A 24,572-nucleotide genomic window follows, 5' to 3' on the forward strand; every position below is an offset into this window, starting at 1 on the left:
TGGGGCTCTGAGAAGAAAGAGAAATTTTGAGGGAGGAAATGGTACTGCTCCTCTCCTCCCATCTCTCCCCCAACCTCATATTTTTTATGTTAGATTAAGGGGTTCCTGCAGAGAAAACCAAATTTACTTGTGTATCTTCTACATAACTTGGTAGTAGTAAGGGGCAGAGGCCTCATCTCACAAGGCACTCCTGCCTCTCTTTTAGACTGCTCAGTTGGGATGATGGAGGGGTCACTTGAGACATAAAGGCTTCATCTGTCCCCATTTGCCTGAGTGGACTAAGGTCATAGGTGTTCACTTCCTTAGTTTCTTCACTGCTCTCTTGTTATTCTCCATGGGATGTTGGTCTGGTTTTTATGGCAAGGGTTGGAGAACAAGCTCAAATTCAGTTAGAAAGAAATTCAGACTGCTTCTAAATTTTCCTACATTTTAGGCACAACTGCAGCCCACTGGTTTTAGGAAACACTGACCTTATTTGCAGGCGTTGCTTCTGCAACTCAGCTCTTACTCCTCCAGATCTGCTGCAGCCCCGGTGGCTGCTTGTGTCGTCAGAACAAGACGTTTCTCTCTGGTGAGGGACAACACCCACATCCTGGCCGAGTCAGCAGGCTCAGGGCCTGGAAGTCAGTGATGACTTCATCATCACTTTGCCTTCTATTTTTTATATTCCAGCTTCTGACTATGGACTGTTCCTTTCGGATGAAGACCCCCGGAAAGGGATTTGGCTGGAAGCGGGCAGAACACTGGATTACTACATGTTGCGGAATGGGGTATGCCGCTGATCCCAGTCTGGTTTTCTCATCTCTTTGTCCCTGGGCCTTCCACAGAAGCCAACACGATTATGCTATTTTGATTCAAGGGCATCTTATGAAGAGTTCGATGCATTGTACTTTGTAAGGGCTATCCAGGTGTTGATAGAAAATGTCAGATCAAATTCTTGAGATTCCATAGAAGGATTGAAGCAGTTCAGGGTTAGTATTTTAAGTACTTTCCACTTGTCATTGTTGGAATTGGAAATTGTAAGATAAGATATAGCATCTTCACTGTAAGTATGTGAGACACACTCCTGTGCCTGGTGATGGGAAGTAAGAACAGATGGGAGGGAAAACCAAGTGTAACCCTAACGGTAGTTAGAGAGTGAATATTAGTGTTTTGGTTTTGAAAAAGAAACTTGAGTTTGAGATGTGAGTTTAATAATGATCAGCAGTAGTAACAGCAACAACAAAAATGGTTGTGTTACGGAAGTGGCGGGAGGTGACGAGTAGAAACGCATTCGACATTTTGTTCAGCTTAACCTCCAAGATACCGGGTTTTGGTATGTAGGATGGAGTGGACCCATTGGACTGATGGGTATTCCATAAAGTAAGAGTGAAATATGTGATGCTAATCAATTTGAATAGGAAATTAATAGTTTAGTTTTAGGAAGTTCATAGTTCTAGTTTTGGGAAGTGTAGTAAACAAGTTACTTAAAAATAACCCCCAAACATATCACCCCGCTTGGTCTTGTCATTATTGTATTTCAACGCATTCTTTCTAAAATCGTTACTACTGTGATATGCCACTACTGCTAGGAATGATGAGGATGCTATTTATGTCTTTCATTATTTATAATATATAAGGTAAAATTGGTAAATTAATAGTAAAAATTAAATTTTCATATGCAGATAGTAAAGACATATAGATAGTAAAAGATTTGCTTATGACAATGTTGAAAGATAATTGGAGACACACACTGCTGTCCTTTTAAAAGGCAAGGAATCACCTCCCTCTGCTGATTCTCCTTAGAGCAGATCCTTCCCAGCCTTTCAGGAGGTCATACACTACTTTCATTTCACCGAGGATTGTTTTCAGTAACTGTGAGGCATTAAGTATGAGTTCTTTGGGTACAGTTTCACTATCAGATTTGTAAGGAATCTTTATGAAAGCAGTTACTTAGCACTGGAGATTCTGTATTATCATAGTGGCAATAATCCCCTGAATGCTTTGGAAGATCTTCAAAGATGTTTTAGAAGAAAGAGGAAATCAGAGTCTACGGTGATTTTTTTTTTTTTTTTTTTTAAAGAAAAGTGTTCAAGTTTGTTTGTTATCTGTTTTCCCACACGGTGTGAAATTTGTGTGTGGTTTGTGCTCTAGGATATTTTGGAATATAAAAAGAAACAGAGACCTCAGAAAATCCGGATGCTGGATGGCTCTGTGAAGACGGTGATGGTGGATGATTCCAAGACTGTGGGGGAGCTCCTGGTCACTATTTGTAGCAGAATAGGTGAGCGTTCATACACCTTCATTATAACTTTTGCTCGGTTTTTAATTTTAGGCCTCCTCTTTGTCCCACCTGCATTTCCTCTCTAGGCGATTTTGAATGTGTCTTAACACACCGAGTTCTGCCCAATCCCCGGAGGGTGTGTCCATTCTCCCAACTGGCCAATCCGTGAAACATTGGGACTTCTCACTGAGACACTTGAGAGCTGTCATTTCCCTCTCCAAAACTAGGAGATTTTCAAATGGAAAGTCACGTGTAGTTCAGCCTTCTGCGCACTGCTGCCTTCTGTTCTGTATGAGCACTATAGATGTTCACTGTCTCCTTGAGTACTCATAGTGACCGCCCTTATGATTGATTATTAGACAGTTTTTCTTCTTGTGGCTTCTCTTAGCCTCCCCAGAGAACAAGTCTGCCTCCTTTCTAATGAAGCCCTTCAAATATTTGAAGAAAGTAGACTTGCCTATCTTAGTTTTCTCTTCATGCAAAGGCAGCCCAGTTCCTTCAGACACTACTTGTTTGACCCTGTCTTGCCTTCTTCTGCATGACCTCCTCTGTGGCAGTATTTCTCAAACTTTATTATAAATGAGATAATTGAATGTGATATAAGTTTTACTGTGTGACTTCTTTGGATATGATTTCACTATTAGATTTTTTTTTTTTGGGAGATGGAGTCTCGCTCTTGTTGCCCAGGCTGGAGTGCAGTGCTGCAATCTCGGCTCACCGCAACCTCTGCCTCCCGGGTTCAAGTGATTGTCCTGCCTCAGCCTTCCGAGTAGCTGGGATTACAGGCATGTGCCACCTCACCTGGCTAATTTTGTATTTTAAGTAGAGACAGAGTTTCTCCATGTTGGTCAGGCTGGTCTCAAACTCCCGACCTCAGGTGATCCACGCAGCTCAGCCTCCCAAAGTGCTGGGATTAGATTTTTAATCTATTAGATTTTTAAGAAACCTTTATGAAAGCAATTACTTAGCACCGGAGATTCTGTATTATTGTAGTGACAACCTTGTGAAAACGTAGGAGGTTTTCAAAGACATTTTGGAAGAAAGAGGATATCAGAGTCTGATTTTTAAAAACTTGTTTTTGAAAGAAAAGTGTCCAAGTTCGTTACCTGATGTTTTCCCCCACAGTGTGACTATGACTTAACGAGCTGAAGCACCTTCATTTGATCTGATATGGCTGCCTCCCTGACCCTCACATTAGTAAGGCCACTTCTGGTTCTTTGCCACCAGGAGCTCCTTGGAATATCACAGGCCTTACGTTAAAAGAGGTTGATAACAATTTAATTATTTACAATTATAACCTAATTTCCAATTTTTAGGAATAACAAATTATGAAGAATACTCCTTAATCCAAGAAACTATTGAAGAAAAGAAAGAGGAAGGGACGGGTACGCTGAAAAAAGACAGGACATTATTACGAGATGAGAGGAAAATGGAGAAGTTGAAAGCTAAGCTGCACACAGATGATGACTGTAAGTGTTTACAGAGGAAGTGTGATACAGACACACAGGTGTTGCCAAGCCTCACTTCCTTACACCATCCATATGACCCAGGGCAGGGTTTTTGGTTTTTGGTTTTTAAAACTCTATTTAAAAAAACGTAGGCTGGGTGCAGTGGCTCACGCCTATAATCCCAGTACTTTGGGAGCCCGAGGTGGGTGGATTACCTGAGGGTCAGGAGTTTAAGACCAGGCTGACTAACATGTTGAAACCCCATCTCTACTGAAAATACAGAAAAAATTAGCCAGGCATGGTTGTGGGCGCCTATAATCCCAGCTACTTGGGAGGCTGAGGCAGGAGAATCACTTGAACCTGGGAGGTGGAGATTGCAATGAGCTGAGATCATGCCATTGCATTCCAGCCTGGGTGTCAGAGTGAACTAGGATCCAAATAAGGTTGAACATGTTAATTAATTTAGTTAATTAATTTGTTTTACTAAATCTCTTTCCATCTCTCTTTTCTTAAAATTGACTAATACTAATGATGTGTATTTATGGAATGCAGTGTGACATATCTATGTAGACGCTGAAGGATTCAGTCAAGCTAATTAACATATCTATCACCCCACCAATTTATCTTTCTTTGTGGTAAGACTGTTAAAAATCTATTATATTAGCATTTTAAAAATATGTAATACATTATTATTAACTGATCACCACTCAGTGTGATAGTTCATGTCTTTTTTTGTGTGTGGTTTTTGTTGATGTGAAGAAACCAGATTATTAGTTGTACAGCATTTCCTGCAGTCTGGATTTTCTTCTTTACATACTATATAGGTCATTTAACATGTGATGTCATTTAACATGTTCCTCTGTCCCTTTTAATTCCTTAGATCTGGAGCTTGAATAGATTCAAGTGTTTGTATTTATTTTAGTAAAGATGCTTTCTTCAGTGGTGGTATGTATGTCTATCAGGAAGTTGTTTCTGGTTTTCTCTTTTGAGGGGATGTTTAACATCCATCAGTGACCATTGCCTAGACCCATCATTTCCTTAGGAGTTAAAAATAGTAATAGAAGGGTGGGCGCAGTGGCTCATGCCTGTAATTCTAGCACTTTGGGAGGCCGAGGTGGGTGGATCACTTGATGTCAGGAGTTTGAGACCAGTCTGGCCAGCATGGTGAAAGCCTGTCTCTACTTAAAAATACAAAAATTAGCCAGATGTGGTGGCACGCGCCTGTCATCCCAGCTACTTGGGAGGCTCAGGCAGAAGAATGACTTGAACCCGGGAGGCAGAGGTTGCAGTGAACTGAGATTGTGACACTGAACTCCAGCCTGGAAGACAGAGTAAGACTCTGTCTCAAAAAAAAGAAAAAAGTAATAGAGTTCTATTATTGGAAAGTCATTAGCTGCACAGTTAATATGTGGAAAAACCAGCATGTAACCCACGTGTCCCTAAAGCCCATGCTGTTTGCACCTTGCTGCCTGACCCTCCACTGAAAGGGTCATAATTTATTACCCAGTCCACCTGGACTTCCTGGCCTCTTTCCTCCTTTCATTGTATTTGTTCTTGTGGCTGCATCGGGATGACATCATTATTGTCATTGTGTTTATCAATCTTCTGTGAGGCTCTCGTTTCCTCTGACCCTTTCTGTGCTTTTTATTCTTTCTGCCTAATTTGATCTGCTGTTATATACTTCCTTCCAAGAGACTTTAGTAGAAAAATCCCAAGGATGAATTATTATGTGCAAGATACTCTCCCAGGTACTGTGGGAGACACGTTTTGTGTGCTCAGGTTGCTTATAATCTAGAGACGCTGGCGATAAGGACTTCACGCACAATGTGTTTTAAGCCCAGAGAGGAGTGTTGGAGTGAGAGCTGTGAAAGTGTAGAGGGGAGTGATCGATTCCTGTGCACACAGATGTGAGGACAGAGTTCTCAGAATGGCTGAGATTTAAGCCGGCCCGTGGCATGGTTCTGCCTCCCCACTTTAGTGCTGTCCCCCGCCACTCCCTCTATACTTCGATTTTCTTTCTCTTTACTACTTGAGGTCAGAGGTAACTTGCTATGCTTGGAGCCTCTAAATCACATTACCAGCTGAGGCTGGAGTATCCGCCCTCCACCCCGCCACCAGAGAGGCAGCATATTATAAATTCAGTGTATTGCTGTAGCTAACTTTAGGAATGGCTGGGAATTTTCTCCCTCATTTCCATTTTGGCTGGTCATTTGGTAGATGTGAAATTATTTTGTATAGCTGAAAAACTACAGTTCTAAGATAAGAAGTAACTATAACTAATATCAGAGTTATAGAAATCTACGTCACACTGCTCTTTTAGTAAATCCCCTTTAATGAAGAGGAAAAATAAACGCAGTTCTCTTATATGTCTTGTTGTGTTGCAGTAAATTGGCTAGATCACAGCCGAACGTTCAGAGAACAAGGAGTAGATGAAAACGAAACGTTGCTGCTTAGACGGAAGTTCTTTTACTCTGATCAGAATGTAGATTCGAGAGACCCTGTGCAGCTGAACTTGCTTTATGTTCAGGTACAGTATTTACTGCTCAGACACTGAGGCTGATGAGACTGCAGGAAGCTCCCGGCTGTATCTTGTGGTGAGCCAGAGCGTGGCGCTGGCTTCTCCCACGTTTATGGCGTCGTTTCCAGCAGGCCCTGCTCATGGGTCCCACATGTGTTTGATTGTGGTGCAGGGTGATACTCTACTTGAGTAGCTGACCATCCGGAGTAGGGCCTCCCTATGGCTTCCCAGATTGTGACCTGGTAGCCAACGCTGTCCCTCTCTGCCGGACTTTGAGAGATAGTTATATTTCACTTAACTGGCTTACTATTTCAAATGCACTAAAAGCCTTAGCTGGCATCTTAGAATGCAAGAGAATATTGGTCAGAAAATCAGGGCTTCTCATTAACTGGAAGGAGGATATCCTCTTAATAACCTTTCATGTCTTTACCCTTATCCAATTGTTTAAACAGACAAGTCATTTAACATGTCTGAGTTGCCGTTTCCCAGTCTGTGAGATGTGGACTTTGCACTAGATTGTCCCCAAAGTTTCTTGTGGCTCAAGGAAAACATCCTCCATCTTTGTCCTCTCCTACCAGCTTCCTTTCTTCCTTTCCTTCCCTCTCTCCCTTTCCTCTCCTATTTATCTGTCTATCTGCCCACAGAAATAATGTAGGGGTTGGCAGACTGTAGTCATGCCTTTTGCCTGTATTTGTGAATAAAGTTTTATTGGATCACAACTTATATATTCAAGTATCACATATTGATAAATTCCCTTGAGGGTTATATAATTGTTGCACATACCTTCTGTGGCTGTTCTTGAATTCAGTGACAGAACTCAGTAGTTGTGACAGAGACTGTGTGGCCCACAAGGTTTGAAATGTTTACTGTTTGGCCTTTTAGAGAAGTTTCCTGACCCCTGAGTTAGTGGATGGGAGGATGGCATGGAAAGAGGGCTGAGAGGAAAGAGGTGGGAAGGCCAAAAGGAGAGAGATAGCAGGGCCACGAAAAGATGCTTATTGGCTTAAGGCTCAGAGCGACAGCTGAATGTCCATCTTAGGGTGGTGTGGGGTCATTTAACTAGAGAAAGGAAAGGCAGAAGGAAGACGGGGGAAAGCAGTGATGGATGGAGAACTGGGAGGAGGAGGTCAGACCCAGCAAGCTCCTCATTTTAAGATGCATTCGCCTGTCATTTCCCCTGCCTGTCTTGAGTATTGACTTCTTGTCTGTGTGTGTGTATGTACATATCGCCTTTCTTTCTCTCCTATTACACTGGTCTTTATCTGGGGATGGGGATCAGGGTGATTTTACCTGTAGATATTTTGCTGCTAGCTTTATGATTTAGGGTTGTAAAAAGTACACTGTATTTGTCTTTTTGGCCTCTTTGAAGCTGATCATTTTGTATGAATGTCCTTTGCCTCTTTTTTCTTTTTATAATCACTCTGCCTTTCTGGATTGTCGTCAAACTTTGCTTTTGCCGTACGGAACACCTCTAGTGTTTTCCATTTACGGGCCGTTTTGGACAGAGGATTGTTTTTCTTTTGCCTTAGTTTTCTCCCGTGAGGTGATCATCCACTGTGTCCTGCACGCATCACCGTGGGTCGGCTGGCATTGTCCCCTGCTCCACAGAGAACGTGTGCTGGGCCATGGGAATGTGTTGATCCAGAGAATGTGTGTTTCCCCCAAGCCTCTGATGGTTTTCCTTCCTCTTGTGTTTCAGGCTCGGGATGACATCCTGAACGGCTCTCACCCTGTCTCCTTCGAGAAAGCTTGTGAGTTTGGTGGATTTCAAGCCCAGATACAGTTTGGACCTCATGTAGAACATAAACACAAACCTGGATTCTTAGAGTAAATGACATTTTGTGTCTCTTTTTTTCTCTTTTCTCCCCTCTTCTTTTCCTTTCACCTGTTTGTTTTTGAGCGAGGTATCTAAGATCATACCCTAATTTCAGTCAGTTTGTGAGAATGATAGCTCTTTGTCAATCAAGTAGATGACTAAATTTGCAGATTTTGGGGACAGCAAGAGAAATTCAGAAGTTTTTCTTGCTGAATAGAAATTCAGTGATCTGGGTCCCCCTCCACCCCGTTTTCTTCCTTCTACTTCCTCTTAGTGCAGAGGAAAGTTTAAAAAAAAAATCCACTCAGGGAGTCTCTTGTGGTCACTGTCATGCTTTACCTAGAGTGCAGCCTGTAGGAGGTTTGGAAGTAGGGCCGTGGTGTGAACGCCAGCGGGGGATGGGAGGACATGAGCTTTCCTGTAGGATGTGCCAGTCAGCATGAAATGTGTCCAGCAGGCCATTCATTGTATTGTGCATTCAGTGTATTGTGTTCAAGTGTATCGTGGGGAGAATGTAACAGAGAGGCTGCTTTGGCCCTCGACCCCACTTTTACTTTGGTGGAAAGTCGTTGGGACCAGAATATGGTTTTGTGTAAGAAGAAAACTTAACTTGCCTTCTGGTGGCAGAGAATGCCTGGCCAATATGCTGTTTGGTCTGAACTGATTTGTTATCCCCGAAAAAGTAAAACTCTGCCTCAGGCGAGTGAATCCCAGGGAGCCTTTATAGGGTGATGCTGTGTCCTGCAGTGCGCCATGCATTGTGAGCCTGCGGCTGAGGATGGCTCTGAGCGGTTCCTACCACCTGCTTTGTTCTGTATTCTCCAAATGAGTCAGATGGCTGGTGGTCCTCAGGGCCCGTTTTTACCCCACTAGGCTAGCTGCCTTCCTCAGGAGCCTTGGGAAGCTTGGCTTTGTGTTGAGCCACCTCTCGAAGGCCATATGCACAAGTTCCTTCAGCAGTTTCCACCACATTCCCACCTTCTAACCTCTCAGCTGGCCCCTCAGATAAAACTGATGTCATCAGCCTGAGGATTATGGCCTCAGATATTGAGGAATAAACACCAAGAGCTAGTGAGGCCTTGGAGGAAGCAAAATTTTGTTTCTGTTTCTAGAGTGACTGGTGACCAATAGAAAATAGAGGGAAGACTGATGAATCTAAACAATAGAGATATTACGTTGACCTATTTGTAGGCTTTTGTAGCTGTGATTCTGTGTCTTCCTGGTAGGAAGGAGATCCAAATGTAGCCATTCACTGGGTTCCTGTATTGATGATGATGCCACCCTGGTCATTTTATTAGCTCACTTTCTCCATAGCCCTGGGCAACTAGTTCTCAGGACTCCCTTGTGAATTGAGAACATGCTGTTCTATTTGATAGATATGGAAGAAGCAGGAGAGAGAGAAGCAGCTTATTTGCCGTTACTTAAAGAGGTTATCTGCAAATAGCTTCTGACTTCTAATCCTGGGCTCTCATTTTCAAAGGCATTGCTACTGTCAGTGAAAGGCAAAGTTGCCCCTTTCCCCGGGTTCCCACAATGCAGCAAAGTTGCTTAAAAATGGGATTACAAGGTGCTTTTGTGTATTTCCTAGTATTGTGGATTGTACCAGCCACATGATCATGAATGTTACCTTACAGCTGACTGCCTGTGTCGACATTACAAACTAATATCAATAATATTAGTATTGGTCTTAAAATTATGTACTGCAGTTTCTGGTCCTGTTGAATACTACACAGTCACACTCCAGCCACAGTATTCTTCTCTTAAATAATCTGAGACAGCAAAAGTTAAGCAATTGCACTGAGTTCATTTCCTTTTTTCTAAGATAATAATATGAAGTTTATGCCTGTAGTGCTACCTGTTTCGTTATTCAGATTCCAAATTAAAATAAGGTGGTTATGCCTGGTGGCAATTACTTTTCCTTATGAATTTGATTTACTTTTTAATTAGACCAAATCTTGTCTAGGTAATGAGGCATTTTTATTTAATGTAGATATTTAATTATGTACATTATTGCTCATACCATGCAGGTAAAACTTCTTGAGGATATAAGTCCCTTCTTTTTTTTTTTTTTTTTTTTTTTTGAGACGGAGTCTCGCTCTTGTTACCCAGGCTGGAGTGCAATGGCGCGATCTCGGCTCACCGCAACCTCCGCCTCCTGGGTTCAGGCAATTCTCCTGCCTCAGCCTCCTGAGTAGCTGGGATTACAGGCACGCGCCACCGTGCCCAGCTAATTTTTTTGTATTAATAGAGACGGGGTTTCACAATGTTGACCAGGATGGTCTCGATCTCTCGACCTCGTGATCCACCCGCCTCGGTCTCCCAAAGTGCTGGGATTACAGGCTTGAGCCACCGCGCCCGGCCGTCCCTTCTTAATTAAAACAAAACGGTGAGACCATATTTTGCTGATTTGCAAGTTAGATAGTCAGATCGTGTTTTTGCCTGGGCTGATCCTGGTGACTGGCTGGGCTCTCTTTTACAGCCTTTATATCTTTTCCAATCTAACTTTCATATGTGCAGTCTGCTTAAACAATTTAGGGTTTTAAAAGAATAATGAGAAGGTTGGACTTCTGACAGTTAGTCTGAGGATGCAGCCCATAGAAATATCAGTTGCGAAGTTTCTGAGGCGGATACACAGGGATGTGAACAAGAGCATATCTTTTAATTTTTTGATAATTTGCTCAGCATTTTTGCTCAGAGTCGCAATATGGACTTCCTGACTTCCTTCCTTCCTTCCTTCCTTCCTTCCCTCCCTCCCTCCCTCCCTCCCTCTCTTTCTTTCTCTTTCTTTTGATGGAGTTTTGCTTTTGTTGCACAGGCTGGAGTGCAGTGGTGTGATCTCGGCTCACTGCAACCTCCGCCTCCCGGGTTCAAGTAATTCTCCTGCCTCAGCCTTCCCGAGTAGCTGGGATTATAGGCACATGCCACGACACCCAGCTAATTTAGTATTTTTAGTAGAAACGGGTTTCTCCATGTTGGTCAAGCTGGTCTCGAACTCCCGACCTCAGGGATTCCGCCCGCCTCGGGCTCCTAAAGTGCTGGGATTACAGGCGTGAACCATTGTGCCCAGCCACGATATGGACATTTTTATGAGATTTGCTTTCAACTTTCTTCAGACTCTCCAGTGATTTCTGGATTTGGTATTTTAGTGAAGGTACTCGTTTAGAAAAATGAAAATCATCAGAGGCTAAAAGATTTTCAGAGTTTTCGGGGATTTAAGGATTATTGAATATATCCATCTCCTCTATTGATGGGGAAAATAAGTGCTAGAGAGAGACAGAGACAAAGCACAGAACAGTCAAGTCTGGCAAGCCAGAAGAAAGCTAGGTCTCCCAGCTTGAGTCTGATGTGCTTTATCTCCATGACGGTTCTCCTCAGATCACCTTCAGAGGGTCCTAAGAAGGGACATTTTATTGGTGCATGAAGTAAAAACAACACATAATCTAGTAATCAGGTATTTGCTTTATGATTTTCTGTGATCAGAAAATGTTTGCAGAAAATATGGCATGTGATATGGATTTTTGTACAAGTGTGTGGGGTTCATGTGAAATTTTGTTACCTATATGTGAGCCTGGTGTTGTTCTTTAACTCATTGAGGACTTGCATATGTGTTTTATTGTGCCAGGTATAGGGAAGATACAAGGGAGATACTGTATACTAAGTCCTTGCTTTTGTGAATCTACAGTCTGTGTGGCACATAAATATATGAAATGGTTATTATGCAGAACCACAACTTGGCTCTGATCATTTCAACAAATTCCAACCTTTGAACTATGTTTTAAGTGCAGGATGGTCTATTTAGGAAGGTGAACGTTTATTCAGGAAGTTGAAAGTTGCAGTGCAGGCTGTGAGGACTACTATGGATTGTTTCTAGAAAGGTGAGAAGAGTATCATGCAAGAAGCAATGTTGATTAAAGAAACTGACAAAGTAGAAGGTAAATCTAAAGAAGAATTAACTCTTAAAATAACAATAACAAAATATATTATAATAATGACTAATTTCTAGTCCCTTAAAAACACTGTGGAAAACTTTAAAAAGTGGGTGGTCAGAGTAAAAGCCTTCTGTAGACTGTGTTTTATTGGAGAAGGTAAGAGTTACTGGTAAACTTCAGATCTTAAATCAAGTATACGTGATGAAATTGAAGGTGACTCGGTGACCGATACGAATGTTCAGTATACGATTTTTTCAACATTGTATCGCGTTTGGAATTTTTCATAATAAAATTGTTGGGAAAGAAATAAAAATAGCCTAAGACAATAGACAGACTGTATATAGAAACAATGAAAGAAACCAGACTTTACAAGTTCTTTAATAAAATTTTACTTACTGGTCAAAACAAACAAGAAGAAATAATCTGTATAGCTTTCAAGCCAGTGGGGGTAGGAGGGAAGAAATGGAGACAGCTTGACCATTAAAATAGGAGATGTGCAGGGAGGCTTATGGAAGCAAGGTGAAAAGAAGGTATGAATTAGATATGGTAATAAACACTTTTAAATACATTAGGCATCATACCAAATGTAAGTAAATGAAATGCAGCAATTAATAAACAAAGATTCTCATTGAATGGAATTATTTTTAAAGTCCAGGTCTGTACTGTTTCTAAAAGTCACAGTTTTAGACAAAGAACAGAGAGAATAACAGAGAAAAGCTTAAATGCATTGAAACTGATACACCAGGAAATTCCTACTTAAATCAAAGCTGGACCAGGTACATTTGGTGTTACACAAAATAGACTCTGAGGCAAACAAAGCATAAGTCAAGATAGAGAAGATTATAAAGATAGAAGGACTAATTTATCAGGATACTAAATATGAACCTGTAAATGTGCTTAACATTGTATTAAATGGATATATAGGAAAAATAGACTATATTACAAAAACTTTATATGTACAATTTTAGTAAAGTAATTTAACATACTTACCTCAGTGAATGATTAGTAGAACAAGATCAAAATAGAAGAAAGAAAATATTAAAAAGAAAGTAATGAAACAGAAGCCACAGAAAATCAGTAAAACCAAAAGCTGGTTCTTTGAAAAACTTAATAAACCTTGGGTAAATTTGATCAAGATAAACAGAAGAAGGAAACGGCAAAATAAGGTAAAGAGAAGTTAAACAGCAGTTGAGAACATGATAAACTTGAAACCAAAAAATGGAAAATTTAGAAAAAATAGATAGTTAGAAAATTGGAATAAATCTATAATCTTGAAATAAACTGACTTATCAGTTTAAAATATACCAATCAAAAAACAACAAAATAAACAGTAGGCCCAGGCTATTTCAGAAAAAAAAGTAAAGCTCCTCATCTTCATTTGAAACTAGCTGAACTGTAATACCAAAATGAATACAGACAATAGAAAGCTTTTAAACTGAATATAGATGTCTTCCTTACAAACGTTATTAAAATATTATCTAAGTCCACCGTGACATATGTTCATGTGTCAGTGCAACTTAGAACTAAATAGTGTTTCTTTAAAGGATGCAAAATTCATCTATTTAACAAATTTGTTGAGTGCTTTCTATGTGGTAGACAGTGGGCATTGGAGATACAGCAGTGAAAAACGCAGTCCAACATTCTGCCCTCATGGAACTTAAATTCTAGTGCAGAGAGGCAGATGATAACTAATAAGTAAGTAAAATACGTAATATATTGATGATGAATGCTAAGATAAAAAAGCAGAAAAAAGGAATAGGGAGTTTGTGTGTTTTAAGGGATTGAGAGAGAATTTGACATTTTAGAATGAATTGGCAAAAGACACGTCTTAACAGTAGAAAATGTGTTTATATACTTTACCATGTTAGTTTTTTTTCTAAAAAAGACTAAGTGATTGTCTTAGTTACTGGAGAGAAGAAATAATCTTGATGACAAAAAAAATAAAACTGCATGGCATGCCAGAAATTCATGAAAACGTTCTTAGTCTACTAAAGGGTATCTACAAGTATCATAATTAATAGTTTAATATTTAATTTTAATGTCAGAAGGATGCCTGTTACCAGTGCTTCTTATCAACATGATACCAAATATCCTAATGAGTGCAATAAGGAAAGAAAAAAAGCTAAACCATATCAGGATTGGATAAACAAAACTATCATTAGTTACAGGTGATAGTATTATCTACACAGATAATCAGTCAGTCTACAGAGAACCTTACCAGAATTAACAAGACCTTTAAACGTGGTTTCTTGGGAAAAAAAAGAAATCAACATGTAATAGCAAATAGTATTCTCATACAAATCATCAAAGAGGAAATGTAATTGAAAAAAGGAGTTACCTTTTACAGTGGTAACAAAAAGTGTAATCTACCTAGGAAGACAGCTCAACATCTCACCAATAAATGATAAAAGTCTATTGCAGAGCATAAAAGGAAGTCTGAGTAAATGAAGTAGTTTGCTATATTAATGGGTAGGAAGACTTGATATCAAGTAAAGCACTTCTGCCCAAACTTAGATTCAGTTCAATTCCAATCACTTACATAATAATGAGAAAGCTTTTTCTTAATATGGGCATCTCAATAAAGCTGTTAAAAATTAATATGAACTAATCAAAGCTCAAGAATGGTCAAGGCTAATTGAAGATATATGAAGGACTCATACAACTAACACAATTTTTTATAAAGGTAAAGTAATTAAAACACTATATTGTCATAAGGCGATATAGCAATTCAAAAGTAATCTACTTTTAATAAATTTAAAATATCTTATTAGGCAAAGACATCATCAAGTTAAGAGGAAAACTCCAAACTGGAAAAAGGAATTTACATATTTGCAATGAATATTCCAAGATCAGATTAGTATCCAGAAGATATTAAAAAAGAAAAAAAAAATCTAAAAAAAAAATATCACCCAGGATATCAGTAGGCACTTTAAAGAGGAGGAAATGTAGTTGGCTTATAAAGACATGAAAAGATGTTTAAGTTAATAAGTGATTCAGAAAATGCAAAATCAAAAGGGATAGAGCATTTCATGTCCCTCAGATGGGCGTATATTTAAATGTGTGAAAACACCAAGGGCCTTATAGAGGAAACAAGGTATTTCAGAATATGAATCTTTGTATTTAAAAATATGTACACAAAGAAAATAGGATGTATTATTGTTTATAGATACAAGGAATTATAGGAAGATATTAAAATATCTGTGGAAACTAACTTCAAAAAAGTGGCCACCTAATAAAGGATATGGGACTTCCTCTCATTCTATAATCTCTAGTAACAGAAGAGAAGTAGCAATCATGAAATAAATATGGCAACATGCCAACATGTATTTCTCCTTGGTGGTAGGTGTATAAGTTATAAGGCACATGCTTTTCTGTAATTTGAAATGTTTCATACTCAACTTTTTTTTTTTTTTTTTTGGAGACAGGGTCTCACTCTGTCACCCAGGCTGAAGTACAGTGGCACAATCTGGGGCTCAAGCAATCCCCTCGTCTCAGCCTCTCCAGTAGCTGGGACTTCAGGCATGCGTCACCATGCCTGGCTAATTTTTGTATGGGGAGGTCCTGGTTTGATGCCCAAGCTTGTCTTGAACTCTTGGGTTCAAGCAATTCAGCCTCCCAAAGTGTTGGGATTACAGGCTTGAGACAGCATGCCTAGCCCACTTAACATTTAAAAAAAAAAAATGGTTCCAGTAGTCTAGGCTTGAAGTGATAAAAGTTTATATTCATCAAAATTGGCTATTAACACGTGGCCAAGGCAAAAGTAATAGGCATTGGAGGCCAGACAGAAAGGTTCCATGACTCTGCATGTTATGGGAAGAAAATGGTCCAAGGGCTGAGTGTGGGCAGGCTTAGAAAACCTCTCTCATCCTTGACTACCACAGCCTCCTCTTCCTGTTTGGAAATTCCTCGGAAGTATTTTACCGAGAAAACAAAGCAGTCCAGGGCATGAATCTTTGTTGAGAAAGAATTCACAGTGGACTTGGAAATTTTCCTTCACAAACTCAAGATAATTCTACTGTCAACAAGCAAAGCTTTTGACCCAGTAGGAGGCCTTAAGCCAGTTTTTCACTTGGCCTCTGTTCAAACATATATTCCTCCTTTGGAGTTGGTCATCTGTGTGCTTTTGTCGGAATAATTTGGCCATTGATTCTGTTTTCAAACCAGAAAGCTGGCATTTCAACTTTTGTTTTCATCAGCTCTCTTACATTATAATCTTCACCACCATCCTCCCACTAAGTTAAAAGTAAAATGCAATAAAAAGCCACTTGCATACTTTTAGCACTATGGTTTTCTCCCTGTGAGCTTCTCTCTTGTGTTTCTGACAGCCCAGAGCTCTCCTATCCTCTCCGTTTTGGGAGGTAGTGACCATTCAATAGTGTCTGTGTTGTTTTATCCGAGCAATCTTCTGAGGTTGGTGCCTATCTCCCTAACTACTTTCAAACTCCAGAATTTTTGAACCAGGAACCGCTGAAGGTATCCAGCCCTGAGCTGTCTCTGAGTTCCTGGATAGTGGTGTGTCCTTACATTAAAGGACATTTGGATTGGTTCAGGATCACAGAACTGCTGTGTGACCAAGATAGGTCTTCACATCCAGTTCCTGTGTTTCTACCATGCTGCTGTGGTTTGAATGTGTTTTCTCCAAAATCTGGGTGTTACCAGTGTGATAGCGTTAAGAGGTGGGGCCTTCAAGGCATGATTAGGTCAGGAGGGCTTTCCCTCATGAATGGAATTAAGCCCTTAGAAAAGAGGCTTCACGCAGCATTCAGCTAGCTTGCTCTTCTGCTTCTTTGCCTTGTGAGAACATAGCCTTTCTCCCCTCCCCAGAGGATGCCACCCTTACCAGACAGATGAACCTGTCAGTACCTTTACCTTGGACTTCCCAGCCTCCAGAACTGTGCAGAAATAAATTTCTGTTCTTCATAATTGAATTATGAATTATAGAATTAAATAGAATTGAATATAATTAACAGACTGCTCATTACCCAGCCTGTGGTATTCTTTTGCAGCAGCACAAACCAACTAACAAGCTGTTTTCACTTTCCACTTTTTCTGGTTTTTTTTTTGAGATGGACTCTTGCTCTGTCAGCCAGGCTGGAGTGCAGTGATGTGATCTCAGCTCACTGCAACCTCCACCTCCCGAGTCAGGTGATTGTCCTGTGTCAACCTCCCAAGTAGCTGAGACTACAGGTGTGTGCTACCATGCCTGGCTAATTTTTGTATTTTTAGGTGAGATGGGTTTTCAACATTTTGACCAGGCTGGTCTTGAACTCCTGACCTCGTGATCTACCCGTCTTGGCCTTCCAAAGTGGTGGAATTACAGGCATGAGCCACAGCACCCAGCCTTACTTTCCAATTTTTTTTTTTTTTTTTTTTTTTTTTGTCACTCTAAGCATTTCCCAACTCACTCAGTGCTTCCTCCCACCTGTATTATCACCTCACTTCACCAGAACTTAACCGCACTACTCTCGGTTGCAGACATTTTGACATTTGAGTCTGAATTCAAATCCAAGCGTGTCTGAATCTGTAATTTGAGCTTTCAGCCCACCGTGTCAGTGGTTCTCCAACTTGACTCTGATCGGAATTATCTGAAGGACTTGTTAAAAGATGCCTGGCCTCACCCCCAGAGCCTCTTATCCAGCAGGTATGGGTGAAGCCTGAACACTGGCATTTCTATCACATTCCCAGGTGCTGCTGATGGTTCTGGTCCTGGGGCTACACTCTGAGAACCTTATGTGATACTAAATTTGACATGTTGTTGTTAATCATTTGGTGACTCAACATCAAGGTTGGAGTCAGGATCCTGGGTGTTCCAGCATCCTCTGGGTGATGCTGTCCCTATTGTACCTCCACCATCCGTCCCCTCCATTCCTCCACCCTGTGCTGGGTGGACAATCTACTACTTTGTATGTTCATTTGGATTCCCTCAGCTCTCACTAATGAGGCGACATCCCTTGTTTTCAGTTCGTATGAGCGATAACACTCAGGTTGGAAGCCTCTGCTTTTCAAGTGGTAAAAACCAACTTACAGACATGGTGACTTTCCTGTAGTCATGCAGTGATTTGATGGCAGCCCTGGGACAGATAAGAGGCAGTTCATGTTTCCCCCAAATCATAGCTGTCTCCTGTGTACTTGTAACTTATGGCCAGACTGGGAAACATCTTTGTAACTTCTCTTTTGGAATTACTTGTAGAGGCAGCTTAAATTTTACTTAAGAAAATGAGGTTTGATTATATACATACACAGTGAAATGATATTTAGCCTTAAAAATGGAGATACTGCCATTTGTGACAACATGGATGAACCTAGAGGACATTATTATGTCCTCTGAGTGGAATAAGCCACGCTTAGAAATGCAAATACTGTGTGATCTCAGTCATATGTGGAACCTTATAACAAAGAACTCAACTACATAGAAACAGTAGAAAAGTGGTTTCTGAGGGTGGGGAAATGGGGAGATAGTGGTCAAAGGATACAGAGGCTCAGTTACGTAGGATAAATAAGTCTGGAGGCCTCATGTTCCTTGTGTACAGCATGAGGGCTATAGTTCATAGTATTATATGCTGGACGTTTAAAAAAGTAAATTTTAGGTACTTTTATCACACACATAAAAACTGAAATAATGGGTATGTTAATTTGCTTGACTGTAGTAATTCTTTCACTATGTATATTGTATGAAAACGTCACGTTGTATACTTTAAATATATACATTAAATAAAAAAATTGCAAGTCATCCGTCAAAAAGTAGAAAATGAGGTTTTGGTGACATCTGTATTTGAGTTCTGATCCTGCTCCCCTAGATGTGTTAAATTCCCCTTCCCTGATTCCACCGGCTTCTGTGTATTGGTGGCCACCACCTGGTCTTCATTATCATAATCTGATTGTTATTTTATTCCACAGGGACTGAAATACTTGTCACGTGGGATATTGTTTGACTAAAGGGTAACTTGGAGGGGTCAGGGTGTGTAGTGGCCCAGAGCATGGTCCCTGGTGCCCACGGATGAGACAGCGTGTGGGCTGTGACCCTGGGCACCTTAGCCTCGCTAAGCTCAGAGTCTGTGTGTAGAATGAGGTCTTTGCTTCCTACTGGCTTTTGTCAGAACTCAGTTAATCTGCTAGTGTTTGTAAAGCACCTGAAACAGGTGTTGGCCTTCAGTAAATGGCAGCTCTTTTAATAGTAGAAACTCTCTCTCCACCTGGTTTGGACTTTGGTTAGAGAGTCCAAAAAGTTGTTTAAAATGTAGAGTCATAACAAGTGATATCTACCCCTCGAAACCCTTTACTCTAACATTGAACTTACACATTTGTTGCTAGTGTTTTGATGTAGGGCCTAGGTTTTTCCTTGTGTAAGTTTCCTGATGGGATTTCCACAGTGTCTTGCATGAATCATGCATAATGCATCATCTGTAAGGGAATTTAAAGACAACCATGAAGCAATCTGAGGACAGAATATCTTTAGATTTCCATGATTTTATTTTTCTTTTCAGTGTTTTACAGTTGTCTCATCTCTATGTTATTTAATACATTTTATAACTTTTTTTTTTCTTTGAGACACAGTCTCACTCTGTCACTCAGGCTGGAGTGCAGTGGCGCAATCTCAGTTCACTGCAACCTCCGCCTCCTGGGTTCAGGCGATTCTCCTGCCTCAGCCTCCCGAGTGGCTGGCATTACAGGCACCTGCCAGCACGCCTGGCTAAATTTTGTATTTTCAGTAGAGACAGAGTTTCATCATATCGGCCAGGCTGGTCTTGAACTCCTGCCCTTGTGATCCACCCACCTCAGCCCCTCCGAAGTGCTGGGATTACAGGCATGAGCCACCACACCCCGCCAACTATTACGTTTAGGAAGAATGCAATAGCTCAATTTTTATACTATTTCTGCAGCTTATGAGCTGTGTCATTATATCACATAATTATGTGCTATTCAGCCAGCTGCAACAAATTGAAGAACAAATACAGCGGACTTGACCAGAGCAGAAGTCGGAGTTTGTGAGAGGAGTCTGTTGGCTGCAAACTTCGAACCTCTCATGGATCTTAGGGAGTCTACTAGAGATTCATGTACTAACTTTACTGGAATAGAGAGTCTGAATTATTATGACTGCATTCAGAAAGGGCCATGTTTAAAAGGCTGGCAGTCGGGTTTGGTGGAGAAGTGAGTTCTCAATACACAGTTTGTAGATGGTTGCCCTTTGAAGGTGAGAACGTTTAAGGAGAGAGGGGGAGGGATTTTGCTTGGCTAGAACTTGCTTAATTAGGAAAATTTCCAATCAGGTATGACAATCTGGCCCATTTTTTTCTCCGACAAGGCTGACAGATTGCACTTGTATACATGTCCCAGATGTTAGGAGCCTTCCAGACTCAGGTTTGGTAATCAAAACAACAACTGAGCTGGAACTACTGCACTGTTGGCTGGCAGGCCTTGATGACACCCCGCCTGCTTCCTCCCACTTTGTGCTGACATGGCACACACAGCCGATTTACTGGGGAAAATGCATGCCACACACATGCTCACACTCTTCATATCTTAAAATGGTTTTTAAACTCCCTGTAAACCGATTCTTGAGACCTCAGAGCTAACACCTCCAGTGCACCTTCTGATGTTATTTTCAGTAACTCCTGAAGATGGCACAGGAGGCAGATTCAGCTGGGCTGGTTTGGCGGAATGTGAATGGAGGGAGCTTGCTGCCACACAGGATTATCTTGCCATAGATGGTCAGCATGTTCTACCCCTGCTGGGCCCCTGGACACTACCATCTGGTATTCTTCTAGTGACAATCATTGCTTTGAGAGAGTTTGACATGGAGCCCTTTTTGGGTGCTTTTGGTAACCTTAACCAGGTCTGTGTTGCTGATGTAGGAGCCATTGTCTAGAGGCTGGCAGCAGTGGTCCTCTCATGATGCCACTTCCTTTAAATGGGCCCCTGGAGAAAGTATGAAGCAGCTGTGTGGTCACTTGGACCCTCTCTTGTTCTGGGAGGTCAGAGGCTCTCTGCTACTTACCAACAAGTCCTGTGCCTTCAGCTAAGCCTTCACCTCTCTGAAACTCGGCTCCCTCTTTTCTGATGTTGGTGTCTTCTAACTATCTCTGAATCATTCATTTTTGCCCATGAAGTTGCTTAATGATAATCTTAATGTCTAAACTGCTGCAGAGTAGATATTTCTTAGATCCCGCCTGCTGACGAACTTGGAATCTTCTCTTTTTCCCTTACTAGTGAAATCATACTCTCTTTTCTTTTGTGACTGGCTTATTTTCCTTAGCACAGTGTTTCCATGTTGTAGCATGTTTCAGTACTTCCTTCCTTTAGAGCCAAATGATTTTCCATTGTATGGCAAAAACACATTTTATCCATTAGTTGATGGATTTTTGAGTTATTGTCATCTTTTGGCTATCATTAATAATGCTGCTGTGAACATTTATGTTCAAGTTTTTGTGTGGAAGTGTTTTCATTGTTTTCTGGGCATATATCAAGGAGTAGAATTGCTGTGTAATATTTTAAGGAACTGCCAAATTTTTTTTTACAGCAGCCGTACCATTTTACATTCCTGGCAGCCGTGCGTGAGGGTCCCAGTTTCTCTGTGCCTTTGCCAACACTTGCTGTTGTCCATCTTTTTTATTGTGTCCATCCTAGTGGGTGTGTAGTAGTATCACACTGAGGTTTTTCTTTGCATTTCCCTCGTGGCTAATAATGTTGAACAGACTTTCATGTGCTTATTGGCCATTCATATCTCTTCTTTGGAGAAATGTCTGCTCTTGTCCTCTACCCGTTTTTAATTGGGTGTTTGTCGTTTCATTATTCAGTTACAAGTTTTCTTTAATATATTCTGCTTATATTGTAATTTCTTCATATATAATTTGCAAGTGTTGTCCCCCATTCTATGGATTGTATTTTCACTTTCTTGATGGTGGTATTTGCAATTTAAAAGCTCATCATTTTGAAATAGTGCAGTTTACATTTTTCTTTTACCACTTGTGCTTTTGGTATTGTATCTAAAAACTTTTTGCCTCAATCAAGGTCATAAAGATTGACTCCTGTATTTTCTTCTGAGTTTTATAGCTTTAGCTATGACATTTATGTCTGTCATGGGAGGTAGGGGCTCTGGTTTCTTTTACATGTGACCATCCTATTGTCCCAGCACCACTTGTTAACAAAAGTATTCTTTCTTCACTGAATTGTCTTGGAACCCTTGTTGAAAGTCAGTTGACCATAAAGGTGAGGGTTAGTTTCTGGACTCTCAGTTCTGTTCTGTTGACCTATGTATCTGTTCTGACATCATCACTGCACTGTCTTGGTTACTATAGCTTTGTAGTAAATATATTTCTTATATCTTTTTAAATTTATTATGCCCTCCTTTTCTCCACTACTACCAAACTGTTTATTTTTGAAGAAACTAAGTTATTTGTATAGAATTTCTTGTGTTTGGGTTTGGCTAATTGTATCCTGAAGGTTATCATTGAACATGTTTCTCGATTCCTCTTTTTGTAACTGGTATTTAGATCTAGGGGCTCAATTAAATTCCCTTTCAATTATGTATTTACTTATTCTTCATTGACAAGAATACTTCCTTCCTAGGTGGTGCTGTATACTTTTGTATCAGCTGGGAGGCACATATTGTCTGGTTATCCTACTTTGATTAATATTAAAATTGACTATTGGGTTTGGATGTTATCAGACCGATCCATCTATTATGAAGTTGCTGATCAACTTATTTTTTGGTCTTGTAGTCATTGAAATTTGCTTTGATCTGTCAGTTATTTCATTAAAAGTTAAAAAAATGATGATTTTGGACTTTCATTATTTTTTCTACATTTATTTACTGTGATTCTTACCCTTATTAACATATAGAAACATCAGAATAAATACTTCTTTCTCTTCATTTACAGTTTTCAGTATGAGTTGGGACCTTAGAAATCTCTTAAGGTGACCAATGATTTTTTAAAAAAATCTTTGTGGATATTAAGTATCTGTGCTTTAACTTACTGCAGTCATCCTTTTTCTGATCCTCAAATTGTCCCATTGCTTGATATTAATTATAAAATGTCTGGGATTTGCATCAGAATAATCTGGGGGAGGTCAGTGGGGTGGGGAAATAGATGAGTCATGACTGAGTTGGTAATTGTCGAAGCTGGATGGATGGATTTATTATTTTGTTCTCTCTTTTTTAATATAAAGTTTTAAATCATCCAACTTTTGGCTAATGGGAATTCATTGATGTTGAGAACCAGCCCAGCCCCGTATGTGGGTGCCCTTAGTCCCAGTGGTGATGAGGGATTGAGAAAAGGAAAATAGAGACAGAGACACAAGAGTACAATTCACAGCGTGGGTCTGGGGGACCAATGGCAAGCGTGGGAACTGCATTGGCCCTGGGGCTCTGGGCTCTAAACACTTTTATTACTGGAGCAATCTTATTGATCTTATGGGTGTGGAAGTGGAGGGTGAAGGTGTAGGTAAGATAGCCAGGGTGGGGAGTGCATTTGAGATCCTTCTAAGACATGCTAAACTAGTACTCTGAGTTTATCACTGATTGTTATCAGGGTGTGGCTGCATCAGAAGTATAGCGGACAGTCTGACCATTCCCAATGCATCAAGGGGCTTTTATCTCCCAAGCATTGAGGACAGAGAGCAATTAAAATCACTCCATATTCTGAGAACCTGGGCAGAGCCTGAGGCCTTCTGTGATCTCTGCCCAGCAAGGCTTTTCTCCTCCTTGCCACCTCCCATCTGCAAAGACCTTCCCAGATCTTGTGAGCAGAGGTCGCCTCCCTTCTCAGAGATCTTTGCATAAGCCCTCTTTACGAGGCCCTCATACAGTCTCCATGTTGAGAAGGCATTCGTGGGACCGGAGCAGTATTCCCTGCTCTGCAACCACCCGGCGGGGTTCCCTGGTGTTCTGCAGTCTCAGATGGCCTTTACCTTAGGCCTCCTGTTGCTGCTTGATTTCTAATTAACTGCACCAATAATATAGTTTAGTTCAGTGTATAAACTTCAGTGCACTGTGAGCCAATCAAGCTTATAATTATATAGCTAGAATTAACATAGGTCTCCCCTTGGCCATCGTGACCACAATTGATAGTGGCTCCAGTATCATCTTGGTAGCTTCCTTGATTCAAGCCGCAAGAAGTCCCAGGAACATTTTATACATTTTCTGCCTCAGACCAAGAATCAGTGATTTATCTAAGACTTTCTGGTTCCTTTTAGTGGAAATGGTATTTAGAAGAACATCTGGCCGAGGCACTGGGGGTGCTACCAGGTTGTGCTTGCTCCTGGCCTTTAAAGGGGACATAGCTAGAAAATGTTTTTCAGGAAAAGAAAAATGAATCAGGCACTCAGGCCAGTATTTCCTGGTCAAATAAAAGATGAAGAATTTTTCCCCAAGTCTTTTTGCATTTTGTTTATTTTTATCTATTTTATGTTGAAAAGCTTGGTTTCAAACAACAACCATAAACACTTATTTAGTTTATCCTAGTTAAATGTAACACCCTACTTATATGTGATACCCTAATTGTAGTGTGTGTATGTGTGTGTGTGTGTGTGTGTGTGTGTGTGTGTGTGTAGACAGGAGGGAAAGTAGATGCTAATTTTAAATACTAACATTTTTACCAAC

General features: G+C 40.6%; 1 protein-coding gene across 7 annotated transcripts in view; it reads left to right on the plus strand.

The window, feature by feature from the left end:
• The window catches only part of TLN2 (talin 2), a 464,397-nt gene that overhangs the window by 268,008 nt on the left and 171,817 nt on the right, over positions 1 to 24,572 (plus strand). For all 7 annotated transcript variants that reach the window (XM_012443139.2, XM_012443144.2, XM_064361373.1 and 4 more), the window contains 5 exons: positions 673 to 770; positions 2,134 to 2,263; positions 3,580 to 3,732; positions 6,096 to 6,238; positions 7,929 to 8,056. In XM_012443139.2, coding sequence (XP_012298562.2) covers positions 673 to 770; positions 2,134 to 2,263; positions 3,580 to 3,732; positions 6,096 to 6,238; positions 7,929 to 8,056 — 652 coding nt within the window. The remainder of the gene's footprint in view (positions 1 to 672; positions 771 to 2,133; positions 2,264 to 3,579; positions 3,733 to 6,095; positions 6,239 to 7,928; positions 8,057 to 24,572) is intronic.

Source organism: Aotus nancymaae, unplaced genomic scaffold (genome assembly GCF_030222135.1).
Source record: "Aotus nancymaae isolate 86718 unplaced genomic scaffold, 86718_ANA_hifiasm-v0.15.2.pri h1tg000041l, whole genome shotgun sequence".
NCBI classification, from domain to species: Eukaryota; Metazoa; Chordata; class Mammalia; order Primates; family Aotidae; genus Aotus; species Aotus nancymaae.